This window comes from Peromyscus leucopus, chromosome 11 (genome assembly GCF_004664715.2).
Source record: "Peromyscus leucopus breed LL Stock chromosome 11, UCI_PerLeu_2.1, whole genome shotgun sequence".
NCBI lineage: Eukaryota > Metazoa > Chordata > Mammalia > Rodentia > Cricetidae > Peromyscus > Peromyscus leucopus.
The window spans coordinates 20,741,757-20,758,332 of record NC_051072.1 but is presented as its reverse complement, the minus strand read 5'-3'; the positions used below and the strand labels follow the sequence as shown (position 1 = coordinate 20,758,332).

Below are 16,576 nucleotides of genomic sequence, written 5' to 3'. Positions count from 1 at the left end.
CTCTGTCCCCAGCAGTAGAGGAGGAAAGGGTGGGAGAGAGGGGTGGTGACAGTAAATGACCTGTGAAAATAAAGAGATAAAGAAACAGTAAAGCAGCCGCAAGGAAGACGCGGTTGCATGCAGTACTATTTATAAAGTATTAACCCTTACTCAGAGAGATCTGGCACTCTTTTGGCAGTGCGGTAGGAGTGGGTGAGTGGGTGGGTGAGTGATGGGTGGGTGGGTATTTTCTTCTAGAGGCAATGTCTCCCTCTCTAGTGTAGACCGGTGTAGAACTCTCAGAGATCCTCCTGTCTCAGCCTCCCGAATGCTGGGAGTACAGGTAAGTGCCACCACCCCCAGCAGATCCGGCACTCACAAAGACCTTTCAGCTGGTCCTTCCCTCCCTCACTTCTAGCCAGAATGACCTTGATGCTCTCGGATTTCCCTCCACTATCCTTCCTCCAGGGATCCACCTCGGTGGTTTTCTAGCTGCTGTCAGGTCTCTATTCCAGTGGTGGCCCTAACCTCATCTCCATTGCCTTATTTTCTTAACGCTCCCATCACCACCCACTACATTTTCCATGTTTTGGATCTAGTCTCTCATAAACCTTCCCAGAATTAAAAATTTCACGTGAACGGAGGAATTTGTTTTGCTCACTAGAATCTACAATACCCAACATCTGGTTGGGGGGCCGGCTATAGGACCCTGAAAAACCGAAGTCTGTTGATGTGGGGCGCAGGGCTTGGCCAGACGTGTGACTCCGTGGCAGGCAGGATTCTGGGCAGGTGCTAGATGCAGCACGCCCTCGACTTCTCTTTTTCCCCCCTCCCCTTTTCAAAGGCTAGTGACAAGCCACAGGAATTAGCCCAGCTCAAAATCCAATGGGAATTAAACGCGAGAGGAGGGTTGAGACACAGAGAACAAACGTAGATGCAAAAGTAAAGGAAAAGGGAGAAAAAAAAAAGTACGGCGGCGGCGAAAAGGCCAACAGACGTCACTCTCTCTGGTCACGCTCCCCGACTCCCCCGCGGCCGGGCGAGGCGCTCCTCCTCCGCCTTGTAGCCGCCCTGCGGCGGCTGCGGGCCGCCACCCCTTGGGGAGAAGGCCGGGCCCGTAGCCCCGCGAGGGAGCCCCACACCCGCACCCCAGAAATCCGCTCCTCAGGGGCCCTGCGCCAGCTCAGCTCGCGGCAGGGTGTGTGTGTGTAGTGTGTGTGTGTGTGTGTGTGTGTGTGTGTTGGGGGGGGGGTGAGTTGGCGCAGGGGCCGTGAGGACTACATCTCCCAGGATGCGGCGCAGCAGCGCGCCTGCGCAGTGCGGCCGGCGGCGGCGGCGGCGGTCTGTTCTCCGCTGAGGAGGAGTGGGGCCGAGGGAGGCAGCGGGTGAGAGTTCAGAGTTCAGCAGCAGCAGCCCGAGCCCATGATTCCCATATGCCCTGTAGTGTCTTTCACCTATGGTGAGTCTAATATGGCCCGCGGAGGCCTCTGCCCTGCCCTTCCCCAGCCCCCCGGGGTGGCGGGTAGGCGCGGGGGTTGGGGCCAGCTCCGGGGAGGAGGCGGCGGCGGCGGCGGCAGCGGCGGCGGCGGCCGCCACCACCCGGGCGGGCGGGCGTGCGAGTGAGTGCGGGAGTGCGGGGAGGGAGGTGGACGGCGGCGCGGCCGCGGCCTGGGCCGGCCAGGGCGGCTTCTCACGGCCCTCTTTTTCTCTATCCTGCCCTTGCGCGGCGCCCCGACCCCTTCGCGGCCGTCCTCCCGCCATGGGACCCGACTCTCCGTGCCCGCCGCAGTGCCCAGCCGGCTCGGGGAAGATGCCAAAATGGCGACCGGCAACTACTTTGGATTCACCCACAGCGGGGCGGCGGCGGCGGCGGCTGCGGCCCAGTATAGGTAACGGCTCCCCGCCCTCTCCCCGTCCTCTCCCTCCGCGCCCCGCGGCCCCGATCCCGCCGGCGCCACGGGCCCGCGGCCGCCTGGGCCCCCGCCCCCGCCGCACCGCCCCTGAGCCCCCGAGCCCCCGAGCCCCGCGCCCCGCGGCAGGCGCGGCCGGGGCCCCGCACCCTCCCCGCACCACCCCGCCCTTCCTTCCCTGCCCCGTTGGACCCCGCCGGGGACCGGGCCGGCTGCCCGGCCGGGGCGTCGGGGAGCGGGCACCCCCCCGTCCCCGAGGTGTGAGGGTGGTTGGGGGGAGAAGAGACCACCGAGGGTCGGGGACGTGGAGGGCCGCCCCGCCGGGGCCTTGGACGGCCCCGGAGATAAAATGGCCTCCCCGCGGCCCTGGAGCGGAGCCGAGCTGCCCGCCGCCGGCCCCTCGTCTTCCCCGGGGCCCCTCGTCTTCCCCGCCTCCGCCCTGCCAGCCCCCCCCCCCACCACCACCTCTGGTCCTCCTTCGGCTCCGGGAACGGGAGGGGGTGAGCGGAGGGGCCTCGCCCCGAGGCTCGGGCGCAGCGGCCTCGACCGCGACGCCCCCGGATCCCAGATAACGTGTCTTTGTGGGGCACCCTTCCCCCTAGGTCCTGAGTCCCCGGCCCCGCTACCCCAGCTTGTCCCTCCAGCTAAACCTGCCCGTTTGCCGGCGTCGCGGCATCCATCCCCATCCCCTTTGGTTTTTCTCGCGCGGAGAGGATGTTAATATGCCAACCACCTGTGAATTGTTTAGCTGTGAGACTGGGAAAGATGTGCGAAGTTTCTGGTGCATAGCCTTTTTAACCATTGAGGACGGTTCCAGGTGGATCAGTGATTCTCCGTTGGGGGTCTTTCTCCTCCCTGGGGGGGCGGGGAAGAAAATGTGGGTGACTTTATACTGAGTCATTGTAATGCACGGGATGAAACCTCTGCCTTCAGATAGCTGTCACTGCCAAAATAGCTGTAATTCTTTGTACATCTTGGCAAAAACAAAGACAAAACGATGTGTTTATTGTACTTTCTATGGATCAGAGTAAGGCAGTCTCTTGGTTCAAGTCATAAGCACACAGCTCTTGAGTATTGGCTTTATGTGTGTATTATTACATCGCATATATTTGCATATTAGGTCCATCGTAGTTAAACTAAGGTAGTTTCTTTCATCTTATTTACCTTAGGCGAGTTGTGTATTTAAAAGGGGCACATTGGAAAACAGAAAATTTGAGTAACAATATCGTGTTGATTTTTGTGACATTTGGACATGTATTTTTGAGTTTCCAATTGCCTCATCTGTAAAATGGGGTACTGGTTAATGTTTGGGGGCTGAAAGATCTGAAGGAGAAAAAAGTTACCTGATTTTATGGATTCTTTTTGTTTGTTTGTTTGTTTTTTGAGACAGGGTTTCTCTGTGTAGCTTTGCGCCTTTTCCTGGAACTCACTTTGGAGACCAGGCTGGCCTCGAACTCACAGAGATCCGCCTGGCTCTGCCTCCCGAGTGCTGGGATTAAAGGCGTGCACCACCACCGCCCAGCGATTTTATGGATTCTTAAGATACAATTTATTGCAAGAGGTACTATTTTATATATTACTGAAAAAGAAAAATCTCTGCCAATCAGACATAAAGGGCTATAAAAATTTGTAAATGTATTATATTGCTGACATTGGCATTTTTCTGATTGTTGAAAGCCTTAATCTTTCGTGGTGTTTTACAAGTCTCTTGAGGCTTGTGTTGAGGAAAAGGACTGAAATTATATTGTAGGAGCAAAATTTTGGGACATTTCAGACATTAACATGTCATTTGTTTTACAAGTTTTCATACCGAACAAGCAGAGTTTCAAAAAAACTTTTGTGAAAGAAGAGAACATAGTCAAGCAATTTATTTTTTTGGGAAATGAGAAAGATGATGGCATCTATGGCCATAAATCTACTGCTAGTGAGCGAGTACCATGTGTTCTAGAAGATGCTTCATTTAACCATTAGAATTTTTTGTTCATCTTGTAAGGTATTTTTCTGTTTTCTTAGTATCCACTGAATGACAGATTTGCATTATTAATTGTTTACATACTGAAAATTGATTTGTTGGAGTGTTTAGTTGTTTTGTTTTTAAGTGTAGGCCTAGATTTAAATTTTTTTGAAGCTGGGCAGTGGTGGCACACACCTTTAATCCCAGCGCTTGGGAGGCAGAGCCAGGTGGATCTCTGTGAGTTCGAAGCCAGCCTGGGCTACAACGTGAGTTCCCCGGAAAGGTGAAAGCTACACAGAGAAACCTTGTCGGGGTGGGCGGGGATTTTTTTTAATCCAATCAATATTGTGAGAATATTGAATCCCAGCTTGAGTAAAATAATAATCCAGCTTGCTGAATTGATAGTATGTTTTAAGAGAAAAGACTAGTCTTGATGTTAACTATGCATATATCACCAAAACTAATTGATAAGACTCTTCTGTCCTTTTACATAGGTATATATGGAAAGTTACTGGCATTTAAAAAACAAGAATTCATGTCCAATAATGCTAATGTTTTGAGGAAGATGGATAAATAACATTAATACCAGCAATGTTAATTCTGGATAGAAATAGTTATAATGGAACTTTAAGAAGTGGAAGAGTTAGTTTGCATGTTTCTTAATTTGAAAGATTGTAAACTCAGGGGAGTCTTTTACATGTGAATGAATTGTTTCATTGTCATTGAGCATAGATAACTCAGTGAACATCTGAAATCTCAATTTAATTCTGGTTCTTTGCTTTCTTAGTCACAGCTATATGCAATATATTTGACTAAATTTACCTTAGCTTCATCTTCCCTCCATGCTGGAAATGGAATACTGTATCTTTCAGGCGCTCTGGCAGTTTGCTCTACCAGGAAACTACATCCCCAGTCCTAGCTTTGATATTTGTAATGATATACTAAAGAGTTAGTATGCTGTATTGTAAAGAGATTATATAAGTTCCAAATAGCTTTTGAATTGTTTTCATTTATGATAATTCATATTAAATATTTCTGTGTTGAACATTTATTCAATCTTTGTGCTGCAAAGCCCCCCTTCCTATTTTTCTTCCTGTTTTGTGTATTTTTTTTTTTTTTTTAAGGACAAGTAAACCTAACAATGCCATTTGTCTTTCAGAGATTTGCTTCCTATTAGGAAAGAAAATTTTGAAATTTGTATATGTGTTTATATATTTCTCATAAGATGTTTAATTTATGGGCAGAGGCACAAGACAAAGCAGGTTCTCTGATAGAAAATAACCAAGATGGCTTCATGGCACAAAGTGAGCTTAGTTAGAGAACTTGTATTTGAGAAGGTACGTAAGCTTAGACACACAACACTTAAAAAAGGTGGCTGGAGAGATAGCTCCGTAGTTAAGAGCTCTTCCAAAAGACCCAGGTTCAATTCCCAGTACCCACATGACGGCTCACAACTGTCCATAACTGCAATTCAAGGAGATCTGACTCCCTCAGACAGGTGTACATGCAGGCAAAACATCAATGCACATAAAATAAATTGTTTAAAAAAAAAGATAAGCTGGAGTGTGGTGGAGCACACCTTTAATCCCAGCATTTGGGAAGCAGAGGCAGGTGCATCTCTGGGTTTGAGACCAGCCTGGTCTACACAGTGAGATCCAAGACAGCCAGGGCTACACAGAGAAACCCTCTCAAAAACCAAGCAAGCAAGCAAACAAATGAACAAAAACTTAAAGAAAAACATTAGGAAGGACTACAAGGACTGCTGCTTGAAGAAACACTCAAAACAAACATCACACTCTAAAAAATAAAATATATAACGTGTAGGCCATGCTAGCCTCAAATTCAACCTTGAACTCTGGGTCTTCTAGCTTCCACCTTCCAGTTGGTGGGATTATAGGTGTTGCTACCATGCCAAGCTGACTCCCTTATTTATTTTTTGAGGCAGAGTCTCACATATCTCAGGCTCACCTTGAGCTTACTATGTAGTCAAAAGATACCCTTAAACTTCTGATCCTCCTGCCTTGACCTGCACTGTGCTTCTGTTAGAGCTACATTCACCTTATCCAGCTAGCATAATTCTTTTTCATTTGCTTTTTATCTCTATTATTGTATATTGTTTCACATGGGTGTATGTGCATGCCCACTTAAGTGTGTGTCCAGCATATCTGTGGAGATGAGATTTCAATTTTCAGTAGTTGATTCTCTCCCTCCACTTTATATGTTGGGCACCAAACTCAGGTTATCAGGATTGTAGGGCAAGCAAGTGCTTTTACCTGCTGAGCTGTCTTACTGGCCCTAAGATAATTCTGGGTGGGGGTGGGGGGTTTCCTAATGTTTCCATAACAGAAATCTTCACCCTCTTGTTTTTGTTTTTTTGAGACAGGGTTTCCCCTGTTTGTAGCCCTGGCTCTCCTGGAACTGGCTTTGTAGACTAGGCTGGCCTGGAACTCAAGATCTGCCTGCCTGCCTCTGCTTCCCTAGTGCTGGGATTAAAGGAATACTCCACCACTTCCAGAAGTACTTGAGTTTTTAAAGGGGTTATGCCATATCAAATATATAATAAAATTATTATAAAGTAATTCCTATTCTCCAGTGAGCAGAAAAATAACCATTTCTTTTAGTATTTTAAACAGCCATTTTCTCTTCACTTACTCTTGAGAAAAACCTTGAATATTTTTTGTTATTTCATATTTGGTCAAGGTACTTGTCTGTTCTCCAGATAACTTAAATCTTTAGCTGATACTTAAACTAGTTTTATTTCCCTAGATGTAACTTTTGGTGTCATTGATGTCTGAATGTTACTTACCGTCAATAAAGTTGGCTATTTAAAATAATCATTTGGCAACATTTCTACCATTCTTATATTTATTGACTCCAGAGAGTGTAAAGGTTATATAAATGTACAAAATAATCACTCCCCTTATTAGACTCTTACAGGTTTCCTGCTTCAGCCTCCAAGTGTTAACATTCTAGTCATGAGTCACCATGCCTACTTTAAGAATCTGCTAATCAAAAGAAGGCATCTCATCTAATGATTTTGAGATTTCTTTGCATATGTGTTTCTAAAGGATGTGTCTTATATTATTACTAAAATAATTTGGGCAGGCAAATATCACCTTGAATGGGCTGGTTAGCCAGTGAGTTTAGGTTTTTGATTTTCCTTTTATGCTTTGTATTAGAATGTAGAGTTAATAATACTGTCTTAAAAAATAACACTAGTAGGGTATAAAAACTAATTACTAATGTGAGAAGGGAAAGAATGAAAGAAAAAGACAGACTGACCGACCAGGTTTTGAAAACAGTCATGAAGATGGAATTTTACTGACCGTTAATTTTTTTTTCAACTTACATGTTGAAAAAATGGGAGAACATGTTAGTTCTCCCATTGCTGAATCGGAGACCCTAGGATGCATATATTAAATATATGAAATAACTTAAAATAATGAACTCCTGCCCCCTCCCCCAAAAAAGGATAGTTGCTATTATTAGACTTCTGGTATTTCCTGTATGTTTTATTAACAGCTTAGGGAGTAGGTTAACAGAACTGGAGTATAGCTTGGTAAGGTTTTGTTTTGTTTTGATTTTTGCTTAGCATGTCCAAGGCCTAGAATTTAATCCTAGTATTACTATAAAGGGGGTTGGTGGATTATATAGAATGAATCAAAATAACTCTGTATAGAATGTTGCTTTAGATTGCCTTTATAGTGGTACACTGTCTCAGAAAGATTGGAATTGGGAACTAGTTAACCTTAAATTGAAATCTCAGCTCCATTTCTTGAGTCAATTGGCAAAATCACTGACTTCTCTAAGATTTGATTTCTTCACCCACCTTTTCTCAAGGTGAAGATTAAATACAATATTTCCTAGCCTCGGGCATGGTTTTTAGAAACATGCCTCCCAAGAACTCACAATTTATGTCTGCCATATGCTAACTATAAAATAGTTGTTGGTGTCAATGGTAGGTCCCAGTTTCAATTCAGTAGGGAAGGAAGAAAAACTCTTACTTACAGTATGATTGTTGGGTTCATCACACACACAAAAATGAAAACCAGTAAGAGTTCAGTAAATTTTCTGTAACTAAGTCATATAAAAAATTAACTTTCATGAGTTGGATATGGTGGTGTTATATACATTTGTGATCTCAGTACTGGAGCTAGCCTGAGTAAATTCAGGGCAAACCTGTTCTACAAAGGGAAATCCTGTCTCAATAAAACAAAACAAATTAGCATAACTAAATTTCAGATAACTCCTGTTTATATAAGTGAGTATTCCACAACTAAGTCCCATGTTTATATACAGTGCTAAACCAATTGAATAAAAATAAAAACAATGAAATCTTTAATACACATTAAGGAAAAAAGAGTACAAGTATAGTCCTAAAAAGAGGTTATATTAATGGAGTATTAAAATATCCAAGCCATTAAATTAACTCTAGTATATTTAATATAATTCCAGACTTGAGATTTTTTTTTAAAAAAAATCTCAAGTTTTTTTAAGGTCCCTTGATAAAGGAATCTTAATGGTTGTCATGAAACAAGGACTATACTACAAGTGTTAGAACATCTTGTAAGAAATGATTGAGAGGTGTTTGGAAAAATAAAAGGATGGATAGATCATTAGATTAAGAAAGACAGCGCTTGCCTAGCAGTGCAAGGCCCTGGGTTCGGTCCTCAGCTCTGGGAAGAGGGGGAGGACTTTAGAGATAGAACTATGCTTAGTTGATCTAGAATATATAGAGTATAGAATGCTTAAAATAAAGGCATGTTTGTTTTTTTTATACAGTCAGCTACATTATTACTTAGAAATGCAATAACTGACAGTGTTAGAATTACTTAGGTCTATTTTTAATCTACGCAGTAAAGGTTGAAGAGTCAACACAGTCCTTATCCACAAATTGTTCATGGCACCACTCTTTTAGGGCACAGAATTAAGGTCATTATTCAAGGGTAGCATCTTTTAATGTTTGATAAAGCCCTGTGAAGTGTAACTCTTAATACATAGAAATCAAGTTAATAAAATGAATGTATGCCTTTTGTTTCTTTGAATATTCTGTATGTTAAAATACATTTGAAAGATATAATTCATGAGATACCGGTACTTCATTTTTTTTTTTTTTCCGGTACTTCATATTTATAGTCTGCACTCAAAAGCGTTTACACCTGTGGGGCTCAAATGCAGAGACAGGCGTGGCTTCATACAAATAGCTATGCTATGGTAGCAGTCATTAACTTTAAAAAAAAAAAAAGTGTGCTTGTGTGTGTGTTGTTTTGAAGAGCGTTAGGTGCTCTTAATGGCTGAGCAGTCTCCCAAGCCCCTATTCTTGACTTTTCATGAAATACTAAAATAGGAAATTGGAGGATCTGACTAAAAATATTACTGTAGAGACAGTTATGTTCTGTGGTCCAGGCTGACCTGGAACTCATTGAGTAGTCCAACTACCCTCAAACATGAGATAACCCTGCTGCCTCGGCATTCCAAGTACTTACTGATATGAGACATCATTCCTGGCTTTAAAAAATGTTTTTATGGAAATCTAGAGAGATGGGTCAACAGTTGAGACACCAGAGTTCAGTTCTCAGGACCCATAACAGCTGTCTCACAACTGCCTACAAGTCCAGCTCCAAGGAATCCAAAACCCTATTCTGGTTTCCTAGGTGTATACACACACACACACACACACACACACACACACATACACACACACACACACACACACTCACACACACACTCACACACACACTCCAGTTCCAGGGATCCAACATTCTCTTCTGACATTCTCAGGCACCAGGTGTGCATGTGGTGCAGATATAGATGCAGAGAAGAACACCTGTATACACAAACTTTTCTTTAAATTTAAGTCTTTTTATATAAATTTAATTTTATGTGCATTGGTGTGAAGGGTGTCTGATTCCCCTGGAACTGGAGTATTAGACATTTGTGAGCTGCCATGTGGGTGCTGGGAATTGAACCGGAGTCCTCTGAAAGAACAGCCAGTGCTCTTAACCTCTGAGCAATCTCTCCAGTCCCTAAATTTAAGTCTTGAAAAATAAATACTTAAAAATACTTTTTGGTTGGGCAGTAGTGGCGCATGCCTTTAATCCCAGCATTCAGAAGGCAGAGGTAAGCGGATCTCAAGAGTCTGATCTACAGAGGGAGTTCCAGGGCAGCCAGAGCTACACAGTTTTTATATACTACATTTCTGAAAGTTGTACTTGATTCCTTTAAAAGTTCACCAGCCTTTTTTGTTTTTGTGTTGTTTTTTGAGACAGTATTTTGATAATGTAACTCTCCAAACCAGCGTTGAACTCACAGTGTCCATTGCTGCCCCTGAATTTGTGACAATCCTCCTTTAGATATTTGAGTACTGAGGATTACAGAGTACAGGACCACACCTATCTTCATCTGATTTTCTTTAATTTTTAATTTTGTGGCTTTTTGGGGACAGGTCTCAGTAGGAGTCCATCTCCGACCTGTGAAAGGGTTCTTGGGGGGAAGAGAAAAGAATGAGGAAATATTAGAAATATAGGTGGAGATGGCAAGAAAGGCACAGGATAGCTTCGGGAGGGCCCTGGGTCAATACCCAGCCACCTCGAGATTTTATTCTAATGGGCAACATACAGCCAAGTGTAGACCCTGGTAACCAAGCACCCCCCCCCCAAAAAAAAGGAGCTTTCCAATTCTTTTATGTCTCTGCGGTACAGAAAATATTATTTGGACAGCATTCAGCACCCTTTACCAACTGCTAACAAGGGTCACACAAAGCCTACTACACTTTCTGGCATGCTAGTCCTGAAAGAATGGGCAGTTTAGGAGTGGTTAGCAATCAAACCTCCAGGGTTTTTGTTGTTTGTAGTTGAATGGCAGCTGCATTGACAGACAGATACTTCTGTTCAGTTTGGGATTTTGCTTTCTTGCCAGCTAGTCTTAAATTATCCTATCTTTTGCCTCTGGACTTTTACCTTTTTCTATTTCTGCATCTCTTACTTCTTACTCCGTGGCTTGCTGTGTGGCTGGATGGCTGATCCCGGAAGTCCTCCTTCTTCCTTTCTCACTTCTTGATCTTTCTTACCAGTTTTCTCCTCTTATTTATTTTCTCTGCCTATCAGCCCTGCCTATCCTTTCTCCTGCCTTGATATTGGCTGTTCAGCTCTTTATTAGACCAGTCAAGTGTTTTAGACAGGCAAAGTAACACAGCTTCACAGAGTTAAACAAATGCAACATAAAAGAATGCAATATATCTTTGCATCATTAAAACAAATGTTCCACAGCATAAACAAATGTAACACATCTGAAAATAGTATTCTACAACAGCTAACTACTCCTGGGCATTATTTTATTTTATTTTATTTTTTTTGCATGGGCACAGCACGTATGTAGAGGTCAGAGAACAACTTGACGAAGTCAGTTTTCTCATCTGTGTAGGTTCTAGGTATTGAACTTGGGTTGAGGCACATGCTTAACCTGCTGAGCCACCTCACCAGCCCAGTTTTGTTCTTTGTGTGTTCATTGCAGGATGGGAAGTGTGGCAAACGTGGAGTATATGGAACCAGACTGAGGTTGATATCTGGTTCTCCTCAGTTGCTATCCAATTTATTTTTTGGAACAAAGTTTCACTGAATGTGGCACTCAACAGTGGCCAACAAGCCCCGTAGATCTGCCTGTCTCTGCCTCCCTTGTGCTGGAATTACAGGTTTATACTACTGAACCTGGTTTTTTTTAATGTGCATTCTAGAAATTAGAGCTCAGGTCCTCAGGCTTGCCTAGCAGACATTTTATCAACTAAGCCATCTCCCCACCCCTTAGGTTTGTTCTTAATTATTTTAATCCTTTTGATACTGCTGTATATTTTATGCCTACCACCAGCTGAGGCAAGAGGATCACATGTTCAGAGCTAGTCTGGAATACATAGTGATAACCTTGTCTCAAAAAGAAAACACTGAAAGGGACTGGAGAGGTGGCTCAGGGTTTAGATACTGGCTGTTCTTCCAGAGGATAGGGGTTTAATTCTCAGTGTCCACATGGCAGCTCAAAACCATCTATAACTCCAGTTCCAGAGTGGCTTCCAAGGGCACCAGACATGCACATGTTACACAGATATACATATAGGCAAAACATTCATATGTATGAAAAAAAGAATAAAACACTAAAGACTTCTTCCTAGAGATCTACACCCTCAATGTGTTCTATTTTTATTTTGGTATCAATTTATATCACTAAATATGTCTATTTTACTATATATAACTTGTCCAATCAACTTTATGCAATTATTTTTATCTTCTGCACTCATAGTTTCAGTGGTAGACTACATCACTAGTTCACCTGAAGATAGCAGTATCTCATTCTCTGCTTTAAGAATCTTAAAACTAGGATGGAGAGATGACTCAGTGATTAAGAGCACTGGCTACTTTTTCAGAGGTCCTGAGTTCAATTCCCAGCAACCACATGGTGGCTCACAACCATCCATTGTGGGACCTAATGCTCTCTTCTAGCATAAAGATACACATACACATAGAACACTCATATACATAAAATAAAATAAATACATCTTCTTAAAAAATAAAAAGGGGCTGGAGAGATGGCTCAGAGTTTAAGAGCACAGGCTGCTTTTCCAGAGGTCCTGAGTTCAATTCCCAGCAACCACAAGGTGGCTCACAGCCATCTGTAATAAGATCTGGCGTCCTCTTCTGACATGAAGGCATACATTCGGACAGAGCACTGTATACAAAATAAATAAATCTTTTAAAAAAAAGTTTAAAAAATTGCCTTAAAAAAGAATTAATTAATAAATAAATAGATAAGTAAGTAAGTAGAGCCTTAAAACAGCCTGGGGGTAGTGGTACACTCCTTTAATCCCAGCACTCAGGAGGCAGGGGCAGAGACAGGCGAATCTCTGAATTTGAGGCCAGCCTGCTCTACAGAGCAAGTTCCAGGGCAACCAGGGCTACACACAGAGAAATCCTGTCTCAAAAAACCAAAATAATAATAATAGTCTTGAACCATTTTTGCTTTGCTTCTCTTTCCATATACCCTCCCCCTCTTATATTACAGTTTTTACTGGTGTTGTGTTCTTTGGTTTGTCTTCTGTAATTTAGGTCGATTTTAAAACTTTAAAAACAAAAACTTGCTGGGCAGTAGTGGTGCACTCCTGGGCTACAGAGTGAGTTCCAGGAAAGGCACCAAAGCTACACAGAAACCCTGTCTTGAAAAACCAAAACACACACACACACACACACACACACACACCCCAAAACCAAACAAAACTTGCCTTATTCTGACTATAAGTAGTAGTCACTGTGGAGCCAGATACCAGGCTATGGTTCTGAATCCTACTAGAAACCATTTGCAATCCTGTACCACTTAATGGAACATTTACCTAGTCTAAAGTTAAGGTGGATTTTTTTTCAATTGTACTTTTGTCCAACTGTGAGATCATCTCATGGGATCATACCTTTGTTGTCACTGCCATGATTATCGTTTGTTTATGACAGGGTTGGTTGGTCTCAAACTTACTATATAGTCAAGGATGACTTTGAACTACTAATGGTCTTGCCTCTTCCTCTTAAGAACTGGAATTATAGGCGTGTGTCATCAGGCCTAGTGATTATATATATATATATTAATTTCTGTTTCCTGTCTTCATCTTTCTGTCAGAAGTTTTGTACTTTGACTGTAAACCATTGATCTTGCTCTGATCTCTAGCCTGCTGCATAGCTGTAGACCTGGGATCTTTCTCCATGGTTTGCAGAATTTGTTACCTTGCTTTTTTTTTTTTTTTTTTTTTTTGTTGTTGTTGTTGTTTAGTCTGAGTGCGTATATAATAGTAAAACTTTGCCTCACATGTCTTTAAGAAGTACTTTTTCTCCATAGTTAAGCTGGGCACAGAATTCTACAGAATAACCACTTTCTTTTGAATTTTGAAGACATCACCTACTGTCTATGACCCACTAGTATCTAATTTTCTACTGATTCTAAAATAGACTATTTTCCTCTCTGGAAAATTGAAGGACTTCTTTTTTGTGTTGAAAAATTGGAAAATGTCTCCAAGTTGGTTCCTTGGTTGGTCAGCTGATTGAATTTGAAAATACCATGATTCCCTTTAGCAGTAGAAATATTTCTTGATTTCATTTACTTGTTTTTTTTTTTTTCTTTTTCTAGAATGCTTTCTGGTTAGATATTGGACCGCTTTTTCATATTTTTATCTTTGTTTTATGTATGTGTATATATACATATACATACATAATTCAGGCTTATCCCCTGACTAGTGTAAAGTTCTTGTTTTAGGAAACAAATTAGAGGTTTTGAATTGTGTTACTTTGATATATTTAGTTCCTGCACTGTCAGACTTAACCCTGCTTTGCAGTTGAGAATATGCTTTCTTTAAATACCTGATAATGAATTGTCTGTCACCATTCAGGGTTTCTTTCTTTCTTTCTTTCTTTGTTTTGAAGAAAACAGCAAGGCTGTCTGAAAAATCTTATTTATCTTGAGACAGGGCCTTACTATGTAGTCCTGATTGGCCTCGGACTCTGTAGATCACACTTGTCTAAAGTTCACAGAGCAAAGAGGTTCTCACGCCTCTGCCTTCTGAGTGCTGGGATTTAAGGCATGTGCCACCATGACCACCCCAAAGAACTATTTATTTTACTTTATTAATCTTTTGAGGCAGTGTCTCATCTAGTTGAGGCTAGCCTAGAAGCCTCACCACTTCCCAAGTACTAGCTTTACAGGTGTGCACCACTAGGTCTGGTTTCTTTTCCATGTTTAACGTTGAAGGAAGTAATTTCTTTTATGTTTAACTCTTGAAGTGTTTTCTTTTCTTTCTCTTTTTTAATTAAACTTTTTATATGTTTGGGTGTCTTGCCTGAATCTGTGTCTGTGTACCACTTGTGTGCCTGGTGCCCTCCAAGGCCAGAAGAAGACATTAGATGCTCTGAGTTACAGATAGTTGCAAACCACCATGTAGATGCTGGGAATCAAACTCAGGTCCTCTGAAAGAGTACCAAGTGCTCTCTTCACTGCTGAGCCATCTCTCCAGCCCCCCTTTTAATTAAACTCTGTTACACATAGTTATTAATGTTAGGGGTGGCAGTTGTTTTTTAGGGGAGTGTTGAGACAAGGTCTCTTAGCCCACTGCCCTGGCACTTGCTGTGTAGACCAGGCTGGTCTCAAACTGACAGAGATCTGCTTGCTCTTACCTCCTGTGGTCTGGGATTAAAGGTATGATCACCATACCCAGCTCACATTTTTTGATGTTCTATTTAGTTTCTCCATTTAAAGCTGACTAGATTCTGTTTATTATTCACAGAAGATTAGTACGAGAAAGCTTTTGTCTTTACAGATTGAAGTCGGTTAAATCTTATATTGTATGCTGGGCAGTGGTGGAGCACACCTTTAATCCCAGCACTCAGGAGGCAGAGGCAGGCGGATCTCTGTGAGTTCGAGGCCAGCCTGGGCTACAGAGTGAGTTTCAGGAAAGGCGTAAAGCTACACAGAGAAACCCTGTCTCAAAAAAAAAAAAAAAAAAAAAAGAAAAGAAAAAAAAAATCTTACATTGTATGTAGGGAGATGACACCTTTTATTTTACTATTATAAAATAGGCAAATCCCTGGATTTTAACTTGATATTTTGAACTTGGTATTGACTTAAACCGTCCTTCTTGCAATCAAATCCCCACTGCTAGGGATCAAATTCAGGGCCTCTCACACTAGGCTTCACCCTGGTCTTTGACCTGAATTTTTAAAGTAAATTTATTGGCTCCTGTATATTTGATTGGATTAGTATAAGCTAGTTTGGTCATCTCTATCATAGCATCTTAGGGGGGAGGACATATTTGGTATTGAAGGAATTTCTGGATGGCTTTTAAGACAATAGAGAGTCTTTAATTTGAATGAAAATCAGCTCTGCTACTCTAAGAATTGGGACCACCTAATGTTTTTGGTAGAAGTTACAGTTCCAAGGGCTGGTGAATGTAGCTCAGTTGATAGAGTGCTTGCACTGTGTGGAACACTTCAGTTGGATTCCCCCGCATATGAACTAGGTGTAATAATGAAATCCTCTAATCCTGCACTCCAAAGACTGAAGCAGGAGAATGAGGGATTCAAGGTCATCCTCAGCTACATAGTAAATTTAAAGCCAGTCTGGAATTCAGGAGCCTCTGTCTCAAAACAGCAACAAAAATAAGTTAAGGTTCCAGTCCAGATGATGAGCATAGGGATCTGGCTGTGTGAAAAAGAACTGGGTTAGGAAGCCCTGGGACAGAGAGCGAGCGAGTGTGTGTGTGTGTGTGTGTGTGTGTGTGTGTGTGTGTGTGTGTGTGTGTGTACACTTACTGCCCTGGCATCATTTTTATAAAGTATTTGGGAATGGTGACTTTGTGATTTATTGTTCAGACTGAGACACTGGAAGAGTGATGGAAATAATATGAATAATTCCACTGAGACAGGAGGCATAAATGAGAGCATATGGTCTTCCTCCTTTAGTCATGCATTTTCAAGGATTAGGATCAGGCAGTGTAAGTCACATTGCCTACCTAGTTGACTTGACTAGAGTTGACTGTGTATGTGCAGGCTCTGCATCATGGATAAAGAATGAATAATTGTGCCTGTACCAATAATGAGCGTTACGTTTTTTTTTTGTTGTCACCCATTATTTCCTAAACTGTAGTTATTTACATGGCATTTTCATTATACTAATGTAAATAATGTGGACATGAGATTTACAGTATAGGGTATGA

At 42.4% G+C, this 16,576-nt stretch overlaps 1 protein-coding gene across 7 annotated transcripts in view; it reads left to right on the top strand.

The window, feature by feature from the left end:
* Positions 1-1,254: 1,254 nt before the first annotated feature.
* Zfr (zinc finger RNA binding protein) overlaps positions 1,255-16,576 on the top strand; it is a 64,466-nt gene continuing 49,144 nt past the window's right edge. For 5 of the 7 annotated variants that reach the window (XM_028884416.2, XM_028884414.2, XM_037209385.1 and 2 more), the window contains exons 1-2: positions 1,290-1,438; positions 1,769-1,868. In XM_028884416.2, the coding sequence (XP_028740249.1) occupies positions 1,402-1,438; positions 1,769-1,868 (137 nt within the window). In that variant the 5' untranslated portion in view covers positions 1,290-1,401. Of the gene's footprint in view, positions 1,439-1,558; positions 1,599-1,768; positions 1,869-16,576 lie in introns of those variants that run through there. The other 2 variants (XM_037209383.1, XM_028884417.2) reach the window with 2 other exon arrangements.